Source organism: Cupressus sempervirens, chromosome 8 (genome assembly GCF_028749045.1).
Source record: "Cupressus sempervirens isolate cs-2001-9-10 chromosome 8, ASM2874904v1, whole genome shotgun sequence".
In the NCBI taxonomy this organism is placed as follows: Eukaryota; Viridiplantae; Streptophyta; class Pinopsida; order Cupressales; family Cupressaceae; genus Cupressus; species Cupressus sempervirens.
In genome coordinates, this window is record NC_143125.1 from 515,217,820 (window position 1) to 515,239,937 (window position 22,118).

The 22,118-nt window shown below is 37.2% G+C and overlaps 1 protein-coding gene across 9 annotated transcripts in view; it reads right to left on the minus strand.

Annotated features, from left to right (window-relative positions):
* Positions 1 to 8,117: 8,117 nt before the first annotated feature.
* SDG40 (SET domain group 40) overlaps positions 8,118 to 22,118 on the minus strand; it is a 192,413-nt gene continuing 178,412 nt past the window's right edge. For 7 of the 9 annotated variants that reach the window (XM_089798258.1, XM_089798257.1, XM_089798259.1 and 4 more), the window contains one exon: positions 8,712 to 9,657. In XM_089798258.1, the coding sequence (XP_089654384.1) occupies positions 8,938 to 9,657 (720 nt within the window). In that variant the 3' untranslated portion in view covers positions 8,712 to 8,937. Of the gene's footprint in view, positions 8,381 to 8,551; positions 8,586 to 8,711; positions 9,658 to 22,118 lie in introns of those variants that run through there. The other 2 variants (XM_089798265.1, XM_089798264.1) reach the window with 2 other exon arrangements.

Consider the following 22,118-nt stretch of genomic DNA (forward strand, 5'->3'; position numbering starts at 1 on the left):
TGTGGTTGCATAGTTCTATTTTGAAAAAGGTGACCTCTCTAGAAGTCTGGTACTTCACTCTTGTGAGCATCACCTAGATCCAATGAGTGCTACGTATTTCATTTATTCTCATGAGAGATGGATTCATGTTGAATCACTACTCATAAAACATGGGTCAATGAGTTTGACTCAAAATCACATGGTTAAATCCTGATAACAATATCACAATTTTGTGGAAATTATCTCCCACTTATCGATATATTAGACTTTAATTGATAATTTTAAGTTAGATTACTTTTAGTTTTCAATTTATTTTGGGAAGAAAGAATATTCTAAAATTGATTGTGTATTAGTTTGTAATTTTTTCTAATTTATGCAATTATAGCAAATAGTTGTATTTGGTTATCTTAGATGGATATCTATTTTACTGGCATCTGTATAAAGTAAAATAATCAAGAGTGAAATAGATTTTATCGTTAAGTGTTATGAATTAAAATTTACTTTTAACAATTGAATTGAGTGATAGTCATTTGTTAAAAGATTTCAAATAATCTAATGGTATGGTATAGATTCATTCTTGAAAGGTTGGAGAGAGTTTGTAGCATATATATCTTACCATTTTGTCAAAAAGCTAGCTAGCTGGACCACTTTAGACAATTGTGCTTTTAGGTATATTATTTTAGTATTTCAATTTCGCCTATTTGCACCCAAATAGAGGTTTTTTATCCTTTGGCCTCTTCAAACCATTTTTTCTTAAGCCATATAATGTGGGTTGACCTATATTTGTAACATTACCCTTTCAAAGTTTTACGTAATGAACCTGGTCATATCAAATTCAACATTATCTTGAACTCTAGATTATACATTATCTACTAAGAGATTCTAATAGCAATTGAAACTCATTCCAATATTTTTGTTGATTGTGTCATATTTGTGCATCTCTTAGTCCATATAAGTGGGCCACTAATATCATGATTACTTTTCCATTATTCTTCTAGAATACCTATGGATCCCTATGGTTCCCACAATTAAGGGATCTCATCTTTTACTTTAAGATTGCACTCTTACTTTTTAAATATGGCATCATATATGTTGTAGATCATATATAGCATATTACTAATATGCATGTTATTATAGATTAGAATTTTTCCCTAAAACTAGTAGGAATATTCGTCCAAAAGAGTGCAATGAATTGGTTCCATAGAGAGCTCTTTGAAAATGTGTCTCACTACCATAAAGAGGAGCTACAACAAAACATATGTATGATTTTAAGTTTGAAATTAGCAAGATTTGAAAAAGACTATTGACTGGTGTGCATCCTCCACTAATCTTTACTTTCATACATTTCTTAATAGATTTTGATTCTAATCTAGCCCTATCAATTAAAATGTCTTATGAAGAAACCGTCTCTGATATTTTTGACCTAGTTGTATGGGATAAGACTAACTTGATCCTATTGTACAATATGTCTCATAATATATAAGCCACACTTGCTCCCTCCCATTTATAGCACCCAAATTTTTCCAAGCCTCTTTGGTCCATCCAAATTTTCAAACAAAGATCGTAACTCTCCTCTTTATAAAACCCAATATGTTCAAACTCATTTTATACCATTTAGATTTTCTCAATTAAGTGTCTAAATATTCCATCTTTATTCTCTCAAAGCACTTTAAGAAGGATGAAATGTCTGAAATAGAAGACCTTATCTTGAAATGTTTAAACCAAATTAATGGCATCAAATTAGCAACCTACAACTCAATGAAAACTCATTACATAAGTATCTATGGTATTCCTATGCTCATCCTAAAACACAACATTTATCTTTCTTCCCTCATTCCCTAACAATCCTAATTGCCAAAGATCAATATTTCATGGTACAAAATATGGTGCTCCTTGTAAGGACAATATACTAATGCATACTAAAGATGCTAGCCAAAATTTTAAGGAAAAGGCTATTCATGAATTATTAACCTTGATGGAAGTTAGGACACATAAACAAGAATTAGGAGTCATTGTCCCTTGCGGAAGAGCTCTTTAGGAAAGATACCCTTAAAACTCATAAAGTAGATAATATGGTGAATCCTCTTTCAGGACTCCCTCATTTTGTTTATAAAAAGAAAGCAGTATTAAGGGGAGCTAACCAAAGTTAGTTCCTAGACTGCTTATATTTGGTGGAAGTTAGTGGAGGAGCACCCAAGATACAAGATTGGAACATGATGACTTTTGAAGACCATGGAGGAAGTGAAGAAGGCACGAGGGTCAATTGGGACCTCTTGAAACCAAACATAGCATCTAACAATTAAATATATGATGTAAAAATCTAATGTCCTAAGGATCCTAATGAGGACCCTAAGACCAAATTCAATGTAATTAGAGCTAGTAGTGTTGCAAGGGATTAAAGTAGATTTAATTGGCCATGAATAATGTAAATGGATTGTGGAGGGACCAATTGTTGAAGTTCGATAAATTTTAAGTTAGTGTAACTCATTTAAAATAGAGTTACAAATTCAAATGTTTGAATTGTAACAATTAGTTACATGTAGGAGGGAAACTATAGTTTAGGTTTGTCTTAATGTTTAATAAATCCCAACCAATAGGATTCAATTGTGAACATCAAATTACACCTATTTTAGCCTCATCAAGGCATTGGAAAGGGTAGAGAGACATAATAGCACATGACTGTACAAACTAGCCAAGGTTTTTTTTGTAATAAAAGATATTTGTTTCTTGCAAATTGAATGTTTTTGAATACCTTTTTTATGGGTTTGGATTTGTAGATGTGGTAGGTATATTATCTCTATTCATATTTAAATTACTATCCAACTATTTGATCCGTTTGTAACATATTTCCCTAGTTGTGTTGATTGATCCATAAGGAATAGAGGTTTTCTTATATCCGTTTTGAAAGAACTAATGAGTTCTTAGACCATCCTATTAATGAAGGCCTAAAACTCATAAGATGGGATCTTCCTAACATGTATTATATGTTACTAACATTAAACATGCAAGAGAAGTGATGAATAAAGGGATATCCCCCATGGATTTGGTGAAGATTAATGCATTGATTTGGTGGCTACCTTACAACAAGAGATCTACCTTAATAAAGTAGTTTATTTTATGATTGGAATACTATTGCATGACCATACTAAAGGTTTAGGGTCATTCAATTGATCTCATAAAGTGATTGGGGGGGGATCTAATTAGAAAGGCCTAAGTTTTGGAGCATTTTAGTTAGGGTTTTGGAGCTTTTATATCAAATGGAGCCATATAACCAAATTTACTTCATAAATCTCCAATTGGGAACATATTACCATTATGTACAAATCCACGAGGTTTGGGGTTGAGTTTTGAGGGTACTTCCTTTCTAAAAGTGGGTATTTTACCTCTAAAAACAATGCAAGTGTGAGGACAATAGGGTTTGGTCAAAAATAAAAATATTTAAATTTTTGATATGTAATACTTTAGAAAGGGTACCTAAAAAGCCAAAAAAAATGACAAGTTGTTTGGAAGGTTTAGGAGAAACCAAGCAAAAACACCTACTAGAGGGTTAATAATGACTACTAGGCCTAAAACAACAAAATTGGGGTTTACAGGATGAACACACCTTTGTAACCTATTGGATCATGTCAAATAGGTCAGAATAACCAATCTAAGTTATTGGGAACCATTGATTGAGTCAAGTTTGTGGATGTCCCTATTTGAAGCATTAAAGTGTCATAGTTGTAATAAGGGAACTTGGGTACATTGTAGCATTTCCTCATTAGTCTGACCTTGGAGTCTTCAAGCCCCATCACTCCTCATCAAATTGGTATTAGAATGTGTGAGTAGGTCTTTAAGGGAGGAAGAGATGAGAGTCTGAAGGAGATAGAACTCAAAAACCAAATGGTTAGGAGGGTAGATAAGATAAGATAAATTTATTAATGTCCAACAAGAGACCACAATTTGGTCTATGGGACTAAAAAGCATACAAGATAAAAGACCGCCAACTGCACGAGCACCAAACGGTGCTAAGGAAAGAAAGCAAACAAAAAAAACAAGAAATACAAAAAGAAGCAAGGAGCACAAGATTGAGGCAATGACTAAGGGTCCATCCTTGGTAAAAGGAAGCCAAGAAGCGAAGGGTATGGACTAGGGCGAGCAAGTGCCCTAAACCGTTGCCAAGAAATGTTGGGGGGGTGTCGCTGACGAGTATAACAACTACGAGGTCTCACAAATCTAGAGTGATTGGCGATGGTGACACTGAATGGCTGCTTTGTCCCATGTGTAGGAGACGAGGGATAGAAGAAAGTGGTGAAAAGATGAACCAGGGTCACTCCCTAAGGAATAAGAGCTGTGAAGTGTGGTTGCAAAGTTGCATAGTCTCTCTAAGGTACATTGCAAGGCATCTCTGGTCCGTGTAGTTGAAGAACGCTGCGAGGGAGCTACACTCCCTAAATAAGCAATAGAATCTCCCATGAATCTCATACTAGGCGGGACAGTGAAAAATGAAATGGATCTTCGTCTCGATCATACCCAAGGTACACAAGTTGACAAGTCTAGTTGTCTTTGTCCATAGAAGAACTAGACGAAACCTTGGAAAGGGAAAGAAAGGGAAAAAGAGAGTTGGAGATAGCAAGGGAGATAGAAGATAAGCAAAGTAGAAGGAAGTGTTACAATTACTTGCAAAAATAAAGGCCTTGGAAAAGGAAAGGGAAGAACCAAGGAGAGAGGTGAATCAAAAAAAATGAAGAGGAACATGAAGATGGGCAAATGAATGAACAACCTAGACATAATCATAGAGAAACTAATGTGGAAGAGAGGAGATTTGTCAAGTTGGTCAAAGTAGTATAAGGGGTTGAAGGGAGAGGAAACATGGATCTACCTATCTACCAAGGTACACTAAACAACAAAGAAGTGCTTGGATGGATTGAGGCACTTGAGAACCACTTTGAGTTGGAAGATGTAGATGAAGAGAAGAAGTGAAGTTGGAAAAATCAAGGCTGAGGGATACTTCCTTTACTTGGCAGGCAAGTGTGCAAACTGAAAAGTTGGCTAGGGGTTTGAACAAGATCACAAATTAGGAAAGGATGAAGGCTATGGTAAAGGGACAATTTCTACCAATTGATTTTTCTATCCAAACAAAAAGGATGAGGCAAAACTTGAAAAAAAAAGACATGGATGTCATGAGTTATATAGAGCAATTTCACAAGTTGACTATAAGGGGTGGAGTAGAGGATGAAGATGAGAAAGTGGCTAGGTATCCTAATGGCCTTAGGTATAACTTATAAGATGAAATAGGTTTGAATGTCCCATAAACCTTGTGAGTGTTTTCAGCTTTCTATAAGGGCATAAGAGAGGCTAAAGAAGAAGCAAGAGAGGAGTAAAATAGAGGTGGTTCAAGTTGGAGTGTGGAATTTATGGGTCAAGACCAAGACAAAGCAACGGAAGAGGATGAAGGAGATAGTGAAGAGTGATGTCTTTTGGGGTTATGCAAAATACACAATCTTTATCATTACTCCAATTTTCCAAGTCATCGGATATGGAGATGGGTATGCACCTAGCCTTAGAGAGGTATATAACTACATTGATTTTCTGCTTGATCAAATGAGGGTTTTGGTGCAAGAGGACCTTACTTTTATCTTTCTACAACATACGGGCAATCATTCAATACGGATATGATAGGCTAAACACTCCCTTGCATATGGCTTCTTATGCATTGAATCTAAAATGGTACATGCCTAGGCCTAATAGAATTACACTGATTTAGGATGATAAGGTGAAAGCAGTGTTCTTCAAGTCCATTGTTCAAGTGTATGATGTTGAGACTACTAGTGAGTTTTGCACTGAGTGGACAAAATTTGTCTCTCTTAGGGGTTATTTGAATACCACGAAGATGGACATAGGCACTCTAGAACAAGAAGATCCCAATTCATGTTGGAGCTATCATAGATAAAAATCGAAGTCTGCTATGCTAGCCATTTGTATGCTATCTCAAGTTTCTAGTTCTTCAACTGTAGAGAGGCATACATCTACTTATAACTTCATCCACTTTAACTTCTCTAAAAGAGCACATAAACTAGTGGTAGTACATAAGGCCCAACATATCATTGACCACAAGACTTCTACAAAGAGAGATCAGCAACATATTGGGATGTAGAGCTAGAGGAGACAAAAGATTGAAGAGGATTAGGATGATGCGCCTTCAAATACAAGGTTGGTTGGTGTTCGTTTGACAAATTTGACCGTGAGGAGTTGTACTTCCATTGATAAGAAGTTTACCTTGAGGTATGATTAGAGGCTTCCCTTTGTTATATTTTCACATTTTATACTTATGTACTTAGTGTTATAATCTCTATAAAAAATTTGCCACAATGAAAATTACTTGTTGATTTGAAAATTTCATTTGTCAAATTGAAATTTAACTTAGTATTCTAATTTGATATTCAATGTTTATTGTTAAATGTTTGAGCATTAAGAATTTACAATTTTGATATTTTACTTCTTATACATCTTTTCATAACTATCATTTCAAATTCTATATATACAATATATAGCATACCTCTTCCCAAGTACGCAATATAATACTGATTATAAATAGCTACACACTATAGTGGTATGAATCACCTTCAAATCTCCCAAGAACTAAGCATCGAACTTTTAAAGCAATAATGACTTGGGTTGTTTGCCCAACTGAATTTCCCAAACTCTTCTTCGCCTATGTATGAATAATTGTACTCTCCATTGCGTATGCTGGAAATCCCATATTTGTGCCATTTTCTAAAATCTAACTAGGTCATGCCAAAATAAATCATGAAGCACAAGTATAATATTTTCATAACACATTTTAAACAGAAATGCGAGAATTATTAAATAGATAAGCAATGATAGAGAACACACGATTATAGGAATATATCTTGAATATATAATGTTGATTCACACCAGTGTTCAACCAGTAAATAACATCACGCAGTGTGATAAAAATGGAGAAAATAAAATCTATAACAAAGAAAGTAGGGGAGAGGACCCAATAGTGAAGTGGGGTCCAATAATGGATCACCTATGGTGAACATAGATTCCAATCTTCCAACACATTTTTACTATATATTGTAATTAATTGATCTATTTGTAAATATAAAAAAATCTAAATGTTGATAAAAAATAAACCAATTCTTGAACACATGAAAACTTATAAATGCTATAGAAAAAATAAATAAATGAATTCATTAATGAGTGAAATAAATAACTTTTTGTCTCAAACAAAATATCATAGCTATCTAATATATTAATGTCACTCAAAACATAATATGCTCACTTAAATAAACATTGATATCTTAGTGTACACATACTATTCTTATGTGTACCACTATTGGGGTAGCAATGTATATGCATAAAGTAAACCATATCAATAATGTGTATCATCACAAATATAAAAGGTGAATACCAATAAATGCCTTGTATTTTCTCATGAAATGTGTGAGATTGTCAAAAAAATTAGTGTCCAACTAATGGTCCCTATGTGTTGAATATTGTTGGATATAGGTTGTATTTTATATAATAATGTGTTATTTTTATACTAAATAATCTTTTTATGTTTAAGTATTTGTCCTTTTGTGTTATATATAAAAGTTATATATAACAAATATTTATGATTAATAATTATTATTTGGTCCATTTAAGTTGCATATATGTTACATTCCATATAGTTATACAATACTTTATTAACAACAAATGATAATTTTAAATTCAATCAGTAGAGATTTTTAGATTAACCTTTGGTCGAATGTTCAAAAAGTCATTTTTTAGACACATTTCATTAAGTGCACTATTTTAACAAGTTGCATGATGAGTCACACCTTCAAACCTTAGTTGTAGGTAGTTCAATGTCTATTTTATATTTCAAAAAAAAAAACGAAGGTCTTACGACATCCCGTGTAGCAGCTACATGTTGACAAAGTTAGCCCTCACCACTACTGGGTCCTCTCCCCTAGACTCTCAACTTTGTTGGCAAGTAGCAACTCGTTTGAAACATGTGTTGATAAATTGGAACACACTGTGACCGAAATGAATTAAGAATGTAGACTTGGAATGTTATGTCCAGCAACCTACCCCTACTTTCAAATTTTAACATTAATATTTGTTGTAGGGAAGTAGAATATATGTGAAAACAAACTTATTTGTTTGCTTCTTAAATACTTGAGTAATGCTTTTGCATTGTAGAATATATTTATACATTGCATATCATTCAAATTTTGATCAGTCTGCAATTAGCCCCTTAAAATTTATAATTATTCAAAAAATGATGAAATAACGGTAATATATGAAAATTATATAGACCCTAAGGCAAGCTGCTGACTGGCTATTGACATAATTGGCTATTTACAGAACCTTAGGGGTCTTGAACATTGTCATATCCTTTGCTTCCCTGAACAAAAAGAATCTATTAATAGACCAGGACAAACACAAGGTTGGTTGTTAAATCTTTAAAAGATTAGAAGAGAGTCCAGTCAGTATTACATACCCCAATGTCGTAAATGTATATTTCTCTGGAATCTCATCCTCAAAAAATACCAGAAATAAACTAAATAAAAATTACCTGTTCTTGCAGCTATGTCCTCACCCCACTTATTCTGCATCAAGGAGGTATTTGGAAATAAGGAGAAAAGATGTACTTACAATATGTATTAAGATCGATAGAAAGGGTAAACTAAAACTATGCAACCTGATAATCGTCAAACAGAGAAAAAATGTGCTACTTCTATGAACAAAATAAAATAGCCATCATTAATTTGTTATATTAAAATAATCACATGCCCCACTTCTACAGATTTTGGGATTTTCCTCCATTCCCAGCAAGTTAAATGGATTGTGTTTGAATACAATCAATTAATTAATGATAGCATTACATTTTAAATACAAGCCCCTTTCTTGCCATCTACGTATCCGAGTTTAATAAATTTGGTAGGAGTTATTCTTTCCTTTCTACTGCCTTGAAGAATAAAGATTTTTGAGCTGAAAATTACAACACAAAATACCACGATGAAGAATTGTCTTGTATCCCAATCTCCATTGGATAGCCAATTTCCACCTATTCAAAGAACGTCTGATTTCTGGTTTCTGAGACAAGTTAATGCATTCATTCCTATGCAAACAATGTATCCTAAAGAATGTATTTATTTCAACAGTAACTGTGTGCCATCCTTCTGAATGAAGCCTCGACCATTTTGGAAATTGATTCAGCAATACACGATGATCATTGTTTTGTCTCATTTCTGTGTCCTCTAAAAGAGCTGATATGAACTGTAATCCATCATCATCATCACATTTGTCAATTATCTCTAGTAGCAATTCATCTTCCTCAATTGTTGTGGGCAGCTTACCAAGAAGATTTTTACATTTCCCAAGAAGCCACTTGGTGACAGAAATATCATTATCAAGCGAGATTTGCAATCCTGAAAAGGCAAGATGCCCAATTCTCTTACGAAGATTTGGCGGTACAGCATAAAGCCGTAATGCAACTAACAAGGAAAATGAAGGGTTCCCATCCCATTGAAGATAAAGGTGATTCTTCTCCCATGATCTCGAGGTCAGCATATTTTCATCCAAGTCGATATAGATCTTATCATTTGGATTGTCCTTGAGAACAAATCCATAATGCTCAAGAAGCTCAAGATTTGTATATACACCATAGCAAAGAAAGACCTGCCAGGCATATATTGGCATCAGACAATATAAATGAGAATCAAATGGACATGCAGAGAAGAAAAAAACAAACACTTGATTGACATTGTTGATACAAACTATTTGAAATCTCCCTGGAAAAATGTGCAGGTAAAGTATGGATGGAATAAGCTTGTATTTTGAAATTCAAAAAATCTGTTCCTCAGTCTAATAAACAAGAACCCACCATGCAATAATGTAAGGAACAGTGAACAGGCTAAATTCAACCCAGATTGCAAGTCCTATTGCACATATCCCTGATTTTCTACACAACTTTTATTTAATAATGCCTTTGTCAGAAATCTTTACTCAACAACACTCCTACGCAGCTTCTATTTTACACCACAACCACACAATATTGAGGTTCTCCATTATTAGTGAAGTTTATCCCAACAAAACAAGAAGCCGCCTCAGCCATCAAGTTGGGAGAACATAATGTCAAAATAAGAGAGAGTGCCATCCATCTCAAGACTTCACCCAACAAACCTAGAAATGAAGCGGAAAGAGCTACAACAACTCTTTTTGTATTTATTCACAAGAATGGGATATTTCAAGTAGGTATCGAGAAGTCAGAAGAGGATCATGAAAAGCATTCAAACTCAGACTTCAGAAGCTGTTTTTTGACTCAAAACTCTGAATGGGTGGAGAATCCAAGCCAAAACTCAGCTTTTGAATTTGAATATATATATATATATTTTTTTTTTTTTTAAATTATATTTTTGTTTAATCATCTATTGTCTTCACAAATTCAACCAAGCCAGACATCCAATACTCACAAGCTCGCAATTATACTGAAGCTTGCAAGTCTCAGTTGCAGACTCGCCATGCCTGGTTCGGACTCGGATTCATGAGTCCTCACCAAGACTCACTGAATCTCACACAATGATAACCCATGTCATCCGAGAATAACCATCAATTAGCAGCACAAAACACCTCACCTTGTAAATCTTTACAAAGGCCTGTATGAATAAGTTGCAACGTATGGTTGAAAAACTTGGACTCGCCAATAACTCAGGAAGCCTAAAAAATTTAAAAACACAGTGAAAAACTCAGCGATCAATTAGCAAACTTATCGAACATTACAAAATACATTTTTAAAAAGTATTATTTAGAAACATTTATATACTGAAATTATGGAACATGTTATTGATACTTATAATCAAAAATTTGAGATTAATACATATCAAATATTTTGCAGTAATATTTCTGTGTTATAATAATCTTTATATTCTTTTCTTGTATTGGAAATTTATACACACATTCTTGTATCGGACGTTAAAACTCTGAAAATTTTCTTCTGAAGGTATATCTTAATTATCATATAACAATAAAATTTATTAGAACTCTGACAATTTATACTTGTTTGAGTAAGGGACAAAAAAGCTCTATCATGTGCCCTCAATCGTGGACGAAAAAATAGCCAAAGGCTAACACAAAACCCTAAAAAAATGTGTTTGAAATTAAACGCTATTTGGGCACCTTTTTGTCAGATAAAACCACAAGTTACTGCCTAATATTTTTATGCCTGACAATTTTTTTCCCCATGGCATAGGTTTAACTTACACGATTTCACAAGTTTTTTCCAGAAAAAATCACTGTTCCCTTTCACATAGACTTGGAGCCGAGTTTAATTGTGAGTGAAGTTTTGACCTCTGAGTAGTACTCATGAGTCAGGTGAGTTGTCCCTAATTTTTTCAACTATATCCAAGGGTCTTAATGTTGGATACTCCTTCGATTTGAAACTCACCCTTGTTCATTTCCATGTTGGCATTGCTTGCAGCTAGTATTTGAAGGTTTTGTAATCTTCGGCTTATTCCTTAAAACTTGCTTAGTACTGATATTTACAAGATTATCTCGGTTTATATGCCCCATACTTTTGTGCCCTTACTAACTCTCATCTTCTTACACTATGTAGCATTTTTCTCCTTTGATTTCACTATGAATGTAAAGATTGCTTGCAGTTCTACTTGTATCTACGACAAGTTTCCTAGCACTTGCCTTTATTTATTTCACAAACATCAGTATGAAATGTGAGAATGTGTCCTTGTTCACTTATTTGATTTACAGTTAGAAGATTGTGCTTCAATCCTTCAAGACATAATACATTTTCAGTCAGCGCTATGAGTGTCATTTCTTGTTATCATCATTGGAGCACTGTCCCCAAATTTTATTGTCCTTTCATTGACCTTTTTCAAGGTGAGGAATTTGTTCTTGTGACATATTACATGGCCAGAGCAAAAATTATCAATGTACCACTGATTCCTTTATTTTAAGCATGAGAGGTTGTCTGTACAAGTATGGACTTTTCCCTTTTGATTTTCTTGCTCTTGATTCATTTTCCATATCTATGTATTTTCCTCCTTTTGTCTAGCTGTAGTATCCTCCTTATTCTGTGTAGATGCTTCCACAAAAACCACTTCTACAAAGTGTGTTGTATGTACAAAATTGTTACACTTATAGCTATTGGAAATATTGCATCATTTATAGGATGCATGTAACATTGCTTAGGTTTGTTGAAGTTTATTTGACAACCTATTATATTAGTGGTACAAATATTGAGTTGTTAAAACTACTAAACCACTTTAGCGCAAGTGTGTTGTATGTACAAAATTGTTACACCTGTAGCTGTTGAAAATATTGCATCCTTTATAGGATGCATATAATATTGCTCAGGCTTGTTAAGTTTATTTAACCTATTATATGACTCACAAATGTTGAGTTGTTAAAAGTCAAAACAACTCAACATAATAAGGAAAGTAGTTCAGAAGATTTCTTATAAAATAGGATATGGAAATCCTATAAATATGTAACTTGTATTTGATTGAAAATTATGAAGCATGGCATTATCTTGTGTAACATTATTCTGCTTATGTTTGTCTCTGCCTATTTTTCTAATATGGTTTCAGAGCAACATATTTTCTGTGGCCTGTTATTTTGGGCTGCTCACAGATTTTGGGGTGAGGTTTTGTGTTGTTTAGGCTTGTTTAGGCTTGTACAGTGGAAGTTGTTGATCGATTTTTTGAGAAGTATGTGCTTCTAATTGATAGCGAATAAACCTCCTCAATTGCTCAAATAAGCCACTTCATTGCCAATTCAATGTCCCAAGCCTCAATTCAATGTACCGATGTACCAAATATCCTTGCCAATCGGAAGTTTTTTCCATCAATTTCATTGAGTTTATTGGATTGGTTTCTTGTGCTGATGTAATTGGCACTTCTGATTGTGATTTCTCAGTTCGCAGGTGTAAGAGTTCGCAGGTGTAAAGAGCCCTGCTGATTCACTCCTGACTATGCTGAAGAATAATTCTTTTTCTCTGAAAGTTTTATATTTTTTAGGTTTTCAAAATATAAAGAAATGCAAAACTTGAAATGCAAAAAAATGACTAACATTGGATCCCCAACTCAATTACTATTATTAAGATTTTGCAAAGGCCCATATACAAAACTGATTCAGTTAATAGAACCCAGTTTCTTGCTGAGTGACGTTGGCTATTTGGAAGCAAGAATAAGCTGTAGCAGCTAATAAATGCTCACCCCAAAGCTTTAAAACTGATCAAAGCCTCTATATGGAATCGCTGTCAGCATTCAGGATAAACCACGCTGCCTCTACAATGAATTGCAATTGATGAAAAACCCAGGCATCACTATAGAACTATTGATTACAGCCTTAATGTGCACACCAAACATCACCCAACGCTGGTATAGATTGCAGAAATGCAAGTGCTAGAGGAAGTCATCCTTCCTATCATCAACCACAGGAGTAGTAATTGACAAACCCTCAGCAAAATGTAATGGGCACCCCTGGATGTCCCAAAAAACTAAACCAAATTGCTGAAAGGAATTATGTCAAACAGTTTGCATTCAACTTCTTATTTCTCCGTTTAATGTTTTAAACCCCTTATAATTCCGGAAATCAAACATTTATTGTTTGTTGTGTTTCGTGCATGGAATTGGTATCATACAACATAAACAAGAAAGCAACTACAATGATATGCAAAGTGGAAATGAACTGCTGCTAATAAAATGTTATTTTCAGAATTCATAAAATCAAATACATAGCAGATTTATCAACTCACTAATTACTTCAGCAATATTGTCATAATACTCCAGCCCATGCTTACGAACTTGTTGCTACAATACTTTGTCCTCCAATCAGTTCACTACCTTCATAATACCATTCCCTCCAAGCGGCATAAGCGTCGGACAAGTAGTGAAGAAGATATGAGCAAAATATCAAATCTGCCTGTAGCCGGAAATGCAACTAAACTGCCTGATAATGAAGCCAATAAGAAAGAATTCCAAAGGCCAAACCCCAAGGGAATGACGTCTAGAATGTTACAAGAGAGGATAGACGTCCTCAAATGCCGAAAACAAAGCTGCAACTCACACACCAATTTCTTCTCATATTCAACCTGTCGAATGAAACCACAAACGCTTCCTTTTATTCTATTTCCAAGGGTCCGTTCAACTCACATGGGCAATGTGGGATAAAAGTTGTGCAATATAAAATATATATTATAATATCCCCTTATGTCTCCCTTGGGTACACATCCCCATAAAATAAATATTAAAGTAACACTTTAATATTTTACAATTAAATAAGATATTACTTTAATAAAACTTTAGGCATTAAAATCTATTAGCAATCGGACTCCGAATAATGCGAGTGATAGCTCATCGGAAAGCTCTCGCCGAGGAGTATGAAATCCCATCACCAAAACTGACCTCCACTGTGACCTGCTGACTTACTAAAAATAGTAAGTATGCCTGAGATTGAGTAAATCAACTTCGTTTTGGCCCAAACTGGAAATGACTAGGCCAAAACACTCCAGGATCCCCTTAAACCCTTCGTTAGCCCTCGGGACCATGTAGAACAAGGCTAACGCGCACGCACTTGGTCAACTGCTAAAGTGGGGACATTACAGTCCGCCCCCCTTGAAATTGCTTGTCCTCAAGCAATCTCAGTCCAGCCTGCTGAATAACCTGCTCACTCTCCCATGTAGAATCCTCCTCCGGCAAGTCTCTCCATCTGACCAAATACTCCTTCACTATCCTGTTTCTAAGCCTCCTCTCTCTAGTGTCCAGAATAGCCTCGGGTACTAACACAAGCTTCCCCTCCTCATCCAAAGGGGGTAATTCTGCAGAAGGCACTACACTCTGACCAATGGCTTTCTTAAGCCTAGACACATGAAACACATTGTGCACCCGACTGCCCTCTGGAAGCTCAAGCTCATAGGCGACTTTGCCCACTTTGCGAATCACCCTGTAGGGACCATAAAATCTAGGTTTCAACTTTTCAGCTCCGCTCTTCTTGAGCGATGACTGTCTGTATGGTTGTAGCCTCAAATAAACCATATCCCCTACCTCGAAGCTGCGCTCTATTCGGTGCTGATCAGCATACAATTTCTGTTGATTCTGGGCCTGTTGTATATTCTCCTTGAGCACTTTCAGAATATTCTGACTATCCTGCAATAAGTTTTTGGCTTTGGGCACTCTACTATCCCCCAAAACTAAGTCCATGAAGCTAGGTGCTTCATAAGCATAGAGGGCCATGAAAGGAGTCATCCTAATGGACATATGATAAGTGGTGTTATAACAATACTCTCCCATATGCAACCATCTGATCCAAGCCCTTTGTTGTGCAGTTACATAGTTCCTCAAATATCCCTCCACCCATTTATTCACAATCTCTGTTTGCCCATCTGTTTGCGGATGATAACTAGTGCTAGGTGTAAGATCTGTACCACACAACCTGAACAACTCTTGCCAAAAAACACTCATAAACTTACTGTCCCGGTCACTGACAATGAATCTGGGCAGCCCATGTAACCTGAATATCTCTCTAAAGAAAAGATCTGCCACCTTTGCTGCTGTGTAAGTGGATGGAATAGCAAAGAAGTGAGCGAACTTCGTCAAGCGGTCCACCACCACATAGATGCAATCCCTTCCCTGCACTCGTGGTAAACTAGTGATGAAGTCCATCGAAATACTTTCCCATTTCCTATCAGGAATGGGCAAGGGCTGTAATAAACCTGCAGGGAATGTGTGCTCTCCCTTATTCTGTTGACAAACCGCACACTCCCTGACATACCTCTGAACATCATCCTTGAGCCCTCTCCATGAGAACCGCTCTCAGATCTGCCTGTAGGTCTTGAAGACCCCCGGATGTCCAGCTGTGGGTGCATCATGAAATGCCTTCAGTATCGCCTCTCTCAAATGTGATGACGGAATCAAATAAACCCTGTCCTGAACTCTGATCAATCCATCTATCACCTCATAGCGATCATCCTGTATGGTACCTGAGATCAATCCAGAAGCCCAAGCATCTCCGACATACTCTGCTATAATCCGATCTCTCCAGTCTCCTGAAATCTCTGCTAGAGCACATAAGTGAGGTCTCCGAGATAAGGCATCAGCTACCACATTTTTCTTACCTTTGACAAACTCTATGTCAAAGTCGTAAGCCTGCAATTTAGTAACCCATTTTTGTTGCCGATCATTAAGATCACGCTGGCTCATGAAGTATTTAATATTGTTGTGATCAGTCTTGATCACAAAACGCCCACCTACCACATATGATCGGAATTTGGCCAATGCATGCATTATGGCCAACATCTCCCGGTCATAGACAGAATAACTCCTCTCAACTCCTCGGAGCTTCCTACTCTAGAAAGCAATGGGATGCTTCTCCTGCATCAATACTGCTCCAATCCCATCACCCGATGCATCACAATGAAGCTCAAAAGGCTTCGTGAAATCCGGTAGAGCTAGAACTGGACATGAAGACATTACCTGCTTGAAATGCTCAAAACACCTCTGTGCTGCCCCCGTCCACACGAAGGCCTCTTTCCTGGTAAGATCTGTCAAGGGTGCCGCGATCTGTGAGAATCCCTTAACGAACCTCCTATAACAACCACATAAACCAAAGAACCCCTTAAGCTGTGTAAGGTTTGTGGGAGTAGGCCAATCTACAATAGCTCTAATCTTTTCGGGATCAACCCAAACACCATCTGCACTAATGATATGCCCAAGGTAAAGGAGCTCAGTCATGCCAAACTCACATTTAGATTCCTTGGCATACAATGACTCGCTCTCCAGAATAGATAACACCTCCTCTAGATGATGTAAGTGCTCCTCCCAGGTCTTACTGAAGACCAAGATGTCATCAAAGAAGATCAAGACAAATCTCCTCAACTGCTTCCTGAAAGCCTGGTTCATACAACTCTGAAATGTAGCGGGTGCATTGGTTAGTCCAAATGGCATAACCAAAAACTCAAAATGACCATAGTGACATCGGAAAGCCGTTTTCTCAATGTCCTTTGCTCTCATCCTGATCTGATGGTATCCGGATCGCAAATCAATTTTGGTGAAGAAGCATGCCCCATGTAACTCATCAATCAGCTCATCAATCCTAGGAATGGGATACCTGTTTTTAATTGTTTTCTTATTCAGTGCCCTGTAATTGATGCACATGCGCATTGTCCCATCCTTCTTCTTTACCAATACTACTGCTGAAGCAAAGGGGCTCTTACTAGGCCTGATATGCCCCATCTCCAGCAAATCCTTAATCGCCTTCTCTATCTCATCCTTGTGTTTCTTAGGATGACGATAGGGAGTAATCATAATTGGTTTGGCTCCCTCCTCGAGCTCAATAACATGTTCTATCCCTCTATCAGGAGGAACCCCATGAGGAATATTGCCAAATACTTTAGCGTGTCTATCAAGTATCTTCTAGATATCTGGCGGATGACTCTTTTCCTGTGGCTCTGGTGAAGTTGGCATAATGTAGCACTCTGCTGCCCACTCTATGTCATCATGACGAAAAAGTCTCTGCATTCTCTTCAAGGACACTACTCTGCAACCTCCATCCGAAAGTCCTCTAAGTACCACAGTTCTACCATCATGCTGGAATCTCATCTCCAATTTCGCTAGGTTGAGTGTGAACTCAACTAGCGAAGCCATCCATGTCATGCTGAGGATGACATCATAATCTCCCATGTCCACAACATAGAACTCATCCTCCAACTCATAGCCATCTCCAAACCTAATGCGAAGATCAGATATCTTCCGAGTGCACAACAATTTGTCACCGTTCGCCACCATGACTCTAAACCCATCATGCTCCTCTGTCTGTAACCATCTCCTGGCCACCAACTGTGCATCTATGAAGTTATGTGTAGCCCCAGTGTCAATGAGAGATATCACTTTCTGCCCCTGGATAGTACCCTAACCTTAAATGTGATTGCCTTTTGGGCCCCTGTCAAGCGTGCCAATGATCTATCATCCTTAGGAATGTTGCTCTCCTCTATAGTGTTACCCTCATCCGAATCAGAGTGCTGATCCTCCCCCTCTGACTCTAACTCTTCTGCTGAAAAATATTCCATTTGATTTGCCTTAGCCTTGAGAGGGCATTTATGAGATAAGTCCCAAGGCTCTCTACAGTGGAAGCACAGCTTCTTCTTCCGAAGTTCATTCAAGGTTTCATTGTCAAGTCCTTTTGATCCTTCTTTGGGTTTGTTATACTCTTTCTGAAATGGTTTTCTGTCTTTGTCCTTGCGGTAGGAAGAATCTGTTGAATGGTTTTTACCTTTGTATACTGAAGGGGCTAAATCTCGTGCCTTTTTAGTTGCTTCAGCTAAAGTGAGTGGATCATGTCCCTTCACCCAACCTCGTAATGGATCAGCTAGCCCATCACAAAATAACACCACCAATCTCCTAGGAGAGATATCAGTAACAAGTACAGACAAGCGCTGAAACTCAGCAATGTAAGCATCCACAGAACCTGACTGTTTTAACTGTGCTAGCTCCTTGAAATGTAACTCGGGGTCCCTAGTGTCAAATCTCTCAATCAATCTTTCGGTAAATTCCTCATAGGATGTAATCTGATTATGCCCTAGAGTCACCATGCCATGATGCCACCATTCATGTGCAACGCCATCCAAGTGCATAGCCGCATACTTGATAGCCTCCTCCTCAGGCATAGGATTAAGCTGCAAGTATGTATCTACCTTCTGCACCCAAGCTCGTGCAGTCATCTTCCCTGAAGCATCATAATAAGGTAAAGAAAGTTTTCCAACTTTCTTCCTCAGCTCAAAGTTTTGATTCCTCCCTCCTGCTTTAGGCATGTGTCTCATCCTCAAGTCCATATAATCTCTAAGAGAAATATCCGCCTGAAACTCTGGTCCACTAGCCTCCCAGTCCCTCCTGAACTGATCCTGTAACTCGGTAATCTGTGGTTCGTTTACTGGATGAACCGGATCTCTGGGTGGAAAAGTGGGTAGAAGGGGTCTCGAGCTCACAGTCCGTGCTGGGCGTGCAACGTGTCTAAAGTTATCAGCCTCATTCCCATTATTGCCGTGTCCATTATTACCATTAATGTTATTCTCAGGACCATTGTTGTTGCCTTGGCCTTCATGGTTATTGTTTCCCCCGTTGTTATTGTTTCCCTCGTTGTTATTGTTTCTGTTGTTGGCATCACCTGGATTAATATTGACACCCATCTGTCTAGCCATGAGCTGCAACATCATGTCCATTCGCCTATTCTGCTCCTGCTGCATACGCTGCCCCTGCTCTAATGTATCCAGTAACTGTCAGAACAGTACCTCCTCCTGATCTGGACCAGCATTTCTGCCTCCGCCTAATCCTATATTCCTGTCATCTCGATCACCCATATTATTGTCCTGATCACAAAATATCTCCTCTGTGTCTGTATGGTTGAATTCAATGTCCCCCTGCACGGATGTACTAGACTGTTTGCTTTGCAAGTCTGAAATCCTATTTTGTCTTGCTCTGGTATCGCGGAAATTATAAGACCCCTGTCGCATGCTCAAACATAAATGCTTAGCCTGTGTTTTTTTTACTTACTTTTTCCCTCTATCCGGCTGTTCCAAATTCCCTATAAGACCTCCACAGGATGGCAAGACTTATAGCTCTGATACCACTGTAATGGGCACCCCTGGATGTCCCAAAAAACTAAACCAAATTGCTGAAAGGAATTATGTCAAACAGTTTGCATTCAACTTCTTATTTCTCCGTTTAATGTTTTAAACCCCTTATAATTCCGGAAATCAAACATTTATTGTTTGTTGTGTTTCGTGCATGGAATTGGTATCATACAACATAAACAAGAAAGCAACTACAATGATATGCAAAGTGGAAATGAACTGCTGCTAATAAAATGTTATTTTCAGAATTCATAAAATCAAATACATAGCAGATTTATCAACTCACTAATTACTTCAGCAATATTGTCATAATACTCCAGCCCATGCTTACGAACTTGCTGCTACAATACTTTGTCCTCCAATCAGTTCACTACCTTCATAATACCATTCCCTCCAAGCGGCATAAGCGTCGGACAAGTAGTGAAGAAGATATGAGCAAAATATCAAATCTGCCTGTAGCCGGAAATGCAACTAAACTGCCTGATAATGAAGCCAATAAGAAATAATTCCAAAGGCCAAACCCCAAGGGAATGACGTCTAGAATGTTACAAGAGAGGATAGACGTCCTCAAATGCCGAAAACAAAGCTGCAACTCACACACCAATTTCTTCTCATATTCAACCTGTCGAATGAAACCACAAACGCTTCCTTTTATTCTATTTCCAAGGGTCCGTTCAACTCACATGGGCAATGTGGGATAAAAGTTGTGCAATATAAAATATATATTATAATATCCCCTTATGTCTCCCTTGGGTACACATCCCCATAAAATAAATATTAAAGTAACACTTTAATATTTTACAATTAAATAAGATATTACTTTAATAAAACTTCAGGCATTAAAATCTATTAGCAATCGGACTCCGAATAATGCGAGTGATAGCTCATCGGAAAGCTCTCGCCGAGGAGTATGAAATCCCATCACCAAAACTGACCTCCACTGTGACCTGCTAACTTACTAAAAATAGTAAGTATGCCTGAGATTGAGTAAATCAACTTCGTTTTGGCCCAAACTGGAAATGACTAGGCCAAAACACTCCAGGATCCCCTTAAACCCTTCGTTAGCCCTCGGGACCATGTAGAACAAGGCTAACGCGCACGCACTTGGTCAACTGCTAAAGTGGGGACATTACACAAAATACCTTCAATTTCAGCTTGGAAACACGGAACAGTACTCAATAAAGGCACAATTCATTGGCATTGAAGGTCAATTGAAAGTGCAGACCAGAAAATGAGGAAATCCTCAATTTCTCCAAACCCCACACAAAAACCCTTCAGCTCTCCAATTTTAATGAAAAACATATGCAATATAATGAATTGCTTTCTCACAAAATATTGCTTTTATAGTAATTCAAGATGTCTTCTTCAAGACACCAAAAGCAAGTAGCTTCTCTCACACTTTTCACTAAAGAGCCTTCAGCAATACACTTTTCAGTTATAAGCCTTCATTTAATAACTTTGAATTAATAATAAATAAATGCCAAGCTAACAGCTTCATGAAGACACTTTTCACTTAAAAGTGTTGCTTTTAAGAATTAGGATTATATTCCATGTGAATTAATGATTAATCCCCCACTAGGCACCCAAAAGCAATTTATAAAACTTAAGCTCAATATATACCATTGAAAGTGCCAATATCATCACCCACTGAATATAGCGCCTAGGTTCCAACCAGAAATGGAAACTGCCATCACAAACTTACCAAAAATAGCAAGTCAATCACCATGGACCCTCTAAACATCATGCCAGACCATGAGGATCACAATGATGGACTGGCCTCACTAAGTACCTACCAACTGCTAAAAATTGGGTACATTATAGTCCTCCCTCTCCAAGATTGCTTGTCCATGAGCAATCACCGAACCTAAGGCACATATCAATCAACCTAGATCCCAAGGAAAGTGTGTGTAATGTCCTTGACATCATCTACAAGCTCATAAGATAATAACTCTATCCACAGAGCTATCCTGAACATACTATCACCATGCCATCGATGGTGATTCAACAATCAGCAAAGCTAAGCCTGTCACCACCTGGATAACAGTAGAAAGGAAAAACACATCCATCCATAATAGAGAAAAATGGACATCCAACATCTACTAGATCAAAACTCCCTACACACCCTACCAATCTGCCACAAGTATGAAGTCTAGCTGTGCAACAAAAACTAATACTCCCAAAAGCCTCTCAACCGTAACCCAGATATCCATCCTTTGCAAAACTATCATGGATATGTTGACCCTGCAAGTAACCTCCTACTAACTTGCAACTATTAACCCCATCAACTGCAAATGGTGCAAACTCATCCCATAAAGGACGGTATGAACTTGGTTGCAACCCACACCTGCGCGAACCCAATTCCTCTACTTGTGGGTCAAAAGAAAAATGATGAGCACTCCTCACTATGTAGTTGTGATAAAATGCACCAATCGCCGTTAGAGGCTCATCATCATCAAACCAAGGACCAAGAGATGGCTCCAATCTTTGTCCCCGAACAATT